Source organism: Nematolebias whitei, chromosome 2 (assembly GCF_014905685.2).
Source record: "Nematolebias whitei isolate Nwh7 chromosome 2, NemWhi1, whole genome shotgun sequence".
Classification (NCBI taxonomy): Eukaryota; Metazoa; Chordata; class Actinopteri; order Cyprinodontiformes; family Rivulidae; genus Nematolebias; species Nematolebias whitei.
In genome coordinates, this window is record NC_056499.1 from 23,022,993 (window position 1) to 23,031,917 (window position 8,925).

The following is an 8,925-nucleotide window of genomic DNA, read 5'->3' on the forward strand; positions in this document are numbered from 1 at the left end:
TACATATATATATATATATATACACACACACACACATATATATATATATATATTTATATATACACACACACATATATCTACACCTAGATACAGCCACACACCAAAATGGAAACCATGCTCACAACATGCATGGATGGACGGATGGAGGTTATTTCCAATTTGCCCTCTTTTCGCCCTCTTTTCGCCCTCTTCGCTCCATGAGAGACAAAAATGTGAAAACCTTTTGGGGTGGGCAAGAAAACACAAAAGCACCTTGAAAATGGCATTCATATACATACACTACTTTTAAATTCTCAGAACCACAGTGTAAAGTTAATACAGATGTGTGAAACATTTTCCACTTCACCAACTATCACACCAATATGGCAGTGCTGGCAAAACCTTGTGGGAGGTTTTGATTGCAAACAGAGGCTCATTTACACCTTAAGGTCAGGGTGAAAACGAGGGCACCCAGAAAGAAATGAATGAGAGCTGCCTCCCTTGTACATAGAGTGATGTAACTTTATACATTTGCTGGTTGCATTCACAATATGTGGAATGAGAAAGACAGTGGTTATGGCTAAAGTGCAAAAGCTGGACAAAACACAAAAAAAGACAGGAGAGTCTGGGGACAGAAACAGCTGCTCACTGAAGCCAGAAGAATGTTACTGTTCTATGCCACCCTGTCTTCTGTTTAATTTTCATTCACAACTGATGTGGTGCAGGACTGTTAATAAAGTAAGTAAATTCACACAAAGCTGGGATATCATGTGGAATTGAAATGAAGAAGAAAGGAATGATCACAGTTTGTAATGTTGTAGTTCTATAAGTACAAATATTTGTGGCCTAATTCTTTTTTTTAACAAACCTAAAAGTAGGACACATTTAGATTTCGTAAGGCTTAATGAATTTTGCAACTGTACAGCACAGTTTTAAATAATACATTTGACATTTTCAATATTAACTCTTGATTTGAAGCATATTTGCAGTTATTCAGTTTTGGTCAGGGGATCAATAAACATTTGATTTGGTGAACGATTTGTACCATACGATAGGGTTCAAATGAATCTTTCATGTGTCAGTTATAATCTGAGAGTCACATAGAAACAAAATGAATCAATGGTAACTTTTACACTGAGATGAGCTTATCTATGTAAAGGTCAACCTTTGTGAACCATATGCACCTCATTGGTAAAAAGCCCATAGAGAAAACACCACCTCCCTTATGATTTCCCTCACTCACAAAGGGGAAAGCTGTCCCACGTCGATTACACATGTTCCCAAGAGGACGTTTGATTAAATCTCATGCTTGTCTGAATGGAAAAGCAGAATTGGAGGAATGGATCACTGGCTTTGGCTAGGTTATTGAAAGCTTATATTAGAAACGAGAGCCTTTTTAGTTAGTCATTATGCAAAGAGGGCCAAACAGAAGAGCAAATGATAAAATACAATATCTGTGAGAACAGAGTCACATTGGTTCTAATACTGAGCTTCCTCTACCAACTGCAGTACCTCAAGCTGCTCTGCTCTGTTATGACACATATCCCACTGCTCCACATACATTATGACAAGGAAGAAAAATGACTTACTCACTTCTCCACTTTTACTGACCTTCTACCCTCACTACCCGGACATAGTGAAGAGAGTCAGCTTCAATCTGGCCAAACCCAAAAATACTATTAAAAGATAAGACAACCACAATTAGGTTGCACATCCCTGTTTCTGCTCTGCTAACAGCTCAAGATATGTCCACGGCAACCTTATTATGCCTTTTTCTATATTCATATATTATCACTCCGTCAGGAATATAATAGACTGTATGATTTGTGAAGATGTCACAGTTTTCAGGTTTGTACTTGGAAAACCCTGAAGACTCCAGAAATGCTGCTGGCAGCGGACAAAATAAGATTTAACATTTCAATAAGGCAGACACCGGACGACCTCATAATGAATCCCGCCTTCAGTGTTAGGGCTGCAGGCGAGACGAACACTTCCTCATCCAGTCCACTGAAGAAAAGGGCCCCAAAACCCTTCGAGGCCCTTCCTCGTGGGAGGAACTGCATTATATTTCTCTCTTTCCATTTCATTTGATTTCATATGTTCCATGCAGCTATTTACTCTTTCCTCTGAGTCTGTGTCACTTCCATATTTATTTTTAAACCTCTGGGCCCTGGTGCAGACTCTGGCTGACCTTTATTTAAATGTCTTCTCCACTCTGAGCAGAACTCATTACAGCAGAGCTGGTGGCTTTGCAGTATCTATCTCATTTCAAAAGTTTTTCTTTTTGCACTTGCGGCAAAACTCAGCTATTCCGCAATGCTAATTACAGGAGCAGAGTAATGATGTTCTCTGTTATAGACGTGCCCCTTCATTCGGCCATATGCATTTACCAAAATATCTCAAAGTTATTTGAGAAGTTAACATCTTAGCAATGATTTCTGCTCAGTTTTCTTGTCGTCCATATATTGGGCCTTCCTTATATGTAACAGTATGCTAGTGCAAAAAACATCCAACATGTGGGGAACAATATTTATTTTTATTATTTAATATTTTTGGGGGGTAAAAACAATATAATTATCCCAAAACGTTATGCTTAACAGAATACAAAATGTCAAGAGAATTTCAAGAAAACTGCATTTGTTGTCCATGTGTGAAACATTCATCACATGGTACCATCCATCCATCCATCCATCCATCATCTTTTACCTGCTTCTTCCATTTTGGATCATGGGGGTCGCCGGTGCCCATGTCCGGCAATCACTGTGCGAGGGGCGGGGTACACCCTGGACAGGTCGCAAGTCCAGCACAGGGACACAGAGACAAACGAGACAAACAAGCATTCACTCTCTCACACACACCTAGGGACAATTTAGAGTTACCAATCAGCCTAACATGCATGTTTTTGGTCTGTGGGAGGAAACCGGAGTACCCGGAGAAAACCCATGCATGCACGGAGAGAACATGCAAACGCCACCCAGAAGGGCCCCCGGACCGGGATTTGAACCGGGGACCTGCTCGCTGAGAGGCAGCAGCTCTACCAGTTGCGCCACCATGCTGCCCATCACATGGTATCATTTTAACTATTTATTATTTTTAGCAGTGGTGGGCAAGTCTATTTAGTGGATAAGCGTTTTTGCTAACTTTGAATAGTTTTAGCGGAAATAGCTTCTGCTAAATTTAAATCCAGTAAATTCACTCTGCAATTTTTTTAAAGACAGTTTTGCACACTAAAAGCATACAAGAAAAAGGTGATTTGCACCTGATGATGTCACCACCTTCATGTTGCTTTTCCCCCTCATACCACAAACAGTCACTGACTCATGGTGTCCGTTTACAGCCAATAACAGACTTTAACATACACAATTTAAAACTTGCACCTGTGCAACCTCTAATAAAAAAAAAAAACAGAACTATATACTGCTGTTCTTGCAAATTTTAGGCCTATATCTAAACTATCTTTTGTCTCGAAAATCCTTGAGAAGATAGTTTTTAACCAATTAATGGCTTTTCTGGAGAAACAGAATATCCTTGAGGTTTGCCAATCTGGTTTTAAAACCTTACACAGCACTGAATCAGCTCTTTTAAGTTTTTAAATATATATATTTTTGGCAACTGACTCTGGGGACTGTGTTGTTCTTGTGCTTTTAATCTCCCACTTGAATCAGTGTGTGGGTGTCAGGGGTGCAACACTGGAGTGGTTCAGATCATATTTGACAGATCAAACATTTTGTGTCAGTCTTGGTGACTTTGTGTCCTCTGCTTGCCTCTCATGTGGGGTCCTCCAGGGCTCAGTCATGGGCCTTCTACTCTTTTCTTTTTACTTGCGTTTACTTGGTTCCATACTTAGGAAGCATGGTATTTCCTTCCACTGCTATGTGGATGACAGTCAGATTGATGTCCCTCTGAAAAAAACAGATCTGCACTCTGTCAATTCATTGCTCAGGTGTCTTGACGACATAAAAGCCTGGATGGCTCTAATGTTTTTAAATTTCAATGAGAAAAAGACAGAAGTGATGTTTTTTTTGGTTGTACCACTGCCCCACCCCCCAGAAGCTCTGGGATTTTTGGCCCAGTTCATCAAGCCCACCGTTACAAATCTTGAGGTGAAAATAGATATGGATCTCAAGCTCGACTGTCAGACAAGTTCACTTGTTAAATCGACCTTTTTCCAGTTACAGCAGCTGGCTAAAATTAAACCCATTCTTTCACATCAGTACTTTGAAACAGTAATTCATGCCTTTGCAACCATTAAGCTGGACTACTGTAATGCTCTTTATTTGGGGGTTAGTATCATCCATTGTCCATCTTTAGATTGTGCAAAATGCTGATGCACGTCTTTTAACTGGCACATGTAAATATGAGCACATTTCCCCCATTTTAGTCTCACTTCACTGGTTGCCCATACATTTTAGGATCAGTTTTAAGATTCATTTACTTTTAAATCCTTCAGTGGTCTTGCCCCACCCTGCCTCTCTGAACTGCTACAGCCTTATATCTGCCCCCGCTATCTCAGGTCAACTGATCAACTACTCCTGAGCGTACCCAAAACAAAGCTCAAACTTAGAGGTGACTGTGCCTTTGCTGTAGCAGCTCCTAAACTATGGAATGGGCTGCCTCTCCACATCAGACGTCTCCTCGCCATCTGTTTTTAAACCCCATCTTAAAAACCCCATCTTTTTTCCCAGGCTTTTGACACCATGTGAGATGTTGAATTTGTTATTTATTTGATTCTCATTTAATTGTTTGATTTATTTATTTGATAATTGCATAGCTGTTTGCATCTTTTTAATCTTTTTTTTTTTTTTTTTTTTTTTGTATTTTATTCCTTTTGTGTTTTTTTAACTTGTCTGTACAGCACTTTGGTCCTATATGTTTTTTTTTAAGTGCTTTATTATAAATAACATGATTTCACACATCTGTAGATGAACAGATGCTCAGATATATTCATCAATTAACACGGATTCCTCATTTTTCTGAACTGAATAAAACGTGCATTGAATTTAATGAAATGCAAACGTGAGACGTCATTTATATTTGACCCATCAAAATGAATGCGGTCATTTATTTACAGAATCAAAGTTTAACATCAAACATTTACATTAATTTGGCAAATTATGAAAATAACAACATAAGCAATCAATCAGGAAAAATCATACGGCCATGATTTTTCCGTTGCTTCACCACAGACATTTATGAAAACTGTACAATTATGATCTTTTACCCACACGGCGGTGGATGAGCACTTTACACAGACATTTATAAATATCTGGAAGAATTTCTACTTGAGAGAAGAGTTTAAAGATGGGAAAGAAGTTTAAAGAAGAGTAAAAGATGGGGTTTGAGGGAGTGTGAACAGAACGGCACTCTCTGGGCTTTCTTCAGCTTCTCCTTACGGTACACTTAGGTGGTGAAATCGACTCTTTTACCTGGAGATGTCTCAGGCGAGATTCCGTTTAACGCACCCTTCAGCGTCTCCGCAGGATGCTGTTACTCGTCCGGAGTAGCAGCTTTTTGTCCCTCACAGCTCACCTTAGTGGAAAATGTTATAATCCCATGGAACTCGGAAGAGCTCTGTTGTCATGTCAGGATCTTCCCGGCTCCCAGAACTGGGCTTCTCCGCACAGAACTGAGCAGAACTGAACTCAATCGAACCGAACAGAACTCCAACAGAACTCCAACAGAACTGGTAGAACTGCCTGAGACCAGGAAGTACCGACATTTTAAAGAGCCCTTTTCCCGGTTCATACGGGAGTCTCCCATTGGCCAGAACCGACCAGACGGGGTGTGTTTTGTGACGTAAAAGGTTAGAATGCAGCAAGAATTGTTATGGAAAGATCAGAAATGTTCTCACAGACAGAGAGAGTTTTGTTTTGGCGAGTTTAAGAAACAGGTGCCAAAACCCCCTGTTGATGTCTGAGAGGATATAAACAGGACAGTTGTTCCAACGCATGTCTGCTTCACTCCTGACCCTGGAAACGTACACTTGCTCATTCAAAGGCAGAAGTCAGAAAATGCATAAAAATCTGTAACAGACCTCAACATGAATTCTAACTTTGCATGAGAATTAAAAATCATTACACACTTAATAAAATTGATTAGTTCACTGCAACATCTAAAATGGTTTGAACTAAGACACTTTGATTATCAACATTTGTAAAATAGTAATGATAATAAAAAGAGAGTGTTCTTTCACTTGATTATCAAGAAAGAGAGTCTCAGGATGGGTGAACCTGTATCTCTGGATTCAAATCAATGAAATGACAGTTTCTGTCCCACAAGGTTCTTAAGGTCAAGGGTTTTGACCTTAGGCTTAGTCTTGACCCCAGATTAAGTTCACTACACATCTTTACTCTAATACAAACAGATTTATTACAGGGATAATATTGACAATGACACGCAGCAACTTTGTAGTTTATAGAAGTCAAGTCAAGTCAAGTCATCTTTATTTGTAGAAGTAGTTAACCACAAAGAGGATCAACAAAATGAGTTATTTCATTATAGTAAATGACACGAGGAAGACGTCCGACATACAGTGAATGCATCACTCTGCTTCAGCACAGCAGAGTTCTGCTCTGCCTCTTCGGTTTCGATGGCTTGGATTAATCTCTGAAAGCTCACCTCTGAACAGGACATGGACGCTTTACTTGTGAATCACAAGTCAAGCGGTTAACACAAGCTGTGACTTATGAACCACCTTGACTTGGGTTCACTTACATCGTTGTCACATTACAAAGAGTCTTACAGTGTCAGCGACAGCATTGTATGATAAAAGTTAGCACTTTAGCGTTAGCTTCTGCTATTTTTTATTTTTTTTTTCCATTTAGTGGTTTAGCAAAGTTAATTATTTTAGTTAGCGAATTAGCAGTTAGCGAAACTAACTTTTTGGTAAGCTGTGTCCACCACTGATTTTTATCTAAGCTAGGTTATTGTTACAGCTTAAATATGAGAATCCAACATACTCTTTTCACAAAATGTACAAATATAAATGTTATGTATGATCTCTCATAAAGGTGGCTGAAATGCGATACCTCCATAGGATGGCTGGGCTCAGCTTTAGATATGGGCTGAGGGGCTCTTTCATTTGGTGGGCGCTTGGATTAAATCCCCTGCTCCTCCACATCAAAATGAGTCAGCTGAGGTCGTATGAATATCTGATTAGGGTGCCTCTTGAACACCTCCCTCTAGAAGGTTTTCAGGCAAGAAATGCAAGAGCATGTCACTGGTGAGAGGAACGTTGGGATTTTCCTCCTGGACATGTTGCGTCTGTGCTCTGACTGAGGATAAAATGCCAAAAATATAGGGATGGATGATTTTTGTCATTCTAATATACATCGCACGAACACCAAATATAAGCAAAAAAATGTTTAAAGCCATAGGCATACCAGGGTTTATGTGAAACACAGCTGTGTAGAAATGATAAATGCTATGATCACTAAACTGTCAGCCAGAAGCATCTGAATCTGCACCAATTTAAATAAATGGTACTATTAAACGACCCAACTGACTTTAACTAATGTCAGTCAGACAATGCCAACAAAAACAAAAATGTGTTACAGTTAGTCAACAGGCAGTTTCCTTTGATTGTGTCATTATTTACTTTCAAAGACAAGGAAGACATGTCATCATGATGACATGTAATTTATTAAGAAAATTAATGTGATTTTTGCTGCGATGTTATTTTAAACTAAAAGGGGGAAACATGAAATCAGACACTAGTGTTAAAAACTGGATGTAATAGTCATAAAAAACAATCAAACAGGACAATAATTAAAACAAATGATTCGTGTATGGTAAACATATATTGGATAATAAAATATTTATTCAGTTTGAAGTGAAGTAGTACATGTTTGTGTTGCTGCATATATAATGTTGCAACAGTGCATTTCTTTTTTTTTTTTTTTTTTTTTGGCTTTTATGCGATAAGTTGAAGGAATCATCTAATATTTTTTCTTACTGCCTAGAGAAAGGTGGAAAGGCTCTGAAAGGATTATAAGTTAAAGTGTATAATTTAGCAAACCTTTCAACAGTCTGAAGTAGGCCAAATAAGTCATAAAAAGGCAGAAAAATAATATCATTGTATTGTTTGTTTTTCTTTGTGAGTGTGTGTGTGTATGTGTGTGAGTGTGTGTAGCCTTGTAGTTACCACTAATCTGATATTCAGAGCTTATATTTGATGCTAATGAAAGCAAGACAGACCCCTAAAAAATGCTTTTTAAACACCTTTGTAGACTGAATACCAATTTGCAACCAGATCATGACCACTGAACAATTAAAAAATGTAGGGTTAACTGTGCACCTCAGTTTCCATCCTACCTTCTCTCCTGGCCTCCTCACAGCTCTCCTTGATCTTCCTGCGGCAAACAGCAGCCAGAGCAATGAGTAGCACCAGCAGACACACTGCCAGGCCAATGGTTACCCAGAGAGCCACTGGGGGGAATGTGATGTTCTGACCTGAAGCAGAGAGGGCAGAGAAGATAAACCTCATTATTCAGCCTTATACTGCTAAAATACGAGTGCAGCTGTCACTACGGCTTTCATCACCATTAGTTTTCCATTTCACAATTTTGCAATTAAAATGTCTCTTCTTGAAAATGATAAATAATCTATATTGGAGAACAGGAACTACACAAATATATAGTTAATGTCAATTGCTATTACTGTCAGCAATTACACATCCATTCCTTATTATGCCAAGCAGTCAGAAATACAGTAAAAGCCAGAGAAACACAAGTGAGTATGTACCTTGATTAATGTGAACATAGTACAAGCTTCTTTACTAGTGTCCAATTAAGACTTGAGTTGTGTCCAGATAGCAGATAGCTTAGCAGTCGCATAAGCAAGACTGCGTTGTCATTTCACTTAGAAAGAGTTGACAAGGCTTTCATGGGATGCTGGCACTATCACACCCCATTGCTTTCTGCTACATATCTCTTAGATTTCAAAAGT

The 8,925-nt window shown here is 38.9% G+C and overlaps 1 protein-coding gene across 1 annotated transcript in view; it reads right to left on the minus strand.

Moving 5' to 3' along the window:
* Positions 1–8,494, minus strand: part of LOC119430119 (CD276 antigen homolog) — a 16,819-nt gene extending 8,325 nt beyond the window's left edge. The window contains exon 1 of the mRNA XM_037697557.1: positions 8,293–8,494. Within this exon, the coding sequence (XP_037553485.1) occupies positions 8,293–8,464 (172 nt within the window). The 5' untranslated portion in view covers positions 8,465–8,494. The remainder of the gene's footprint in view (positions 1–8,292) is intronic.
* Positions 8,495–8,925: the final 431 nt, after the last annotated feature.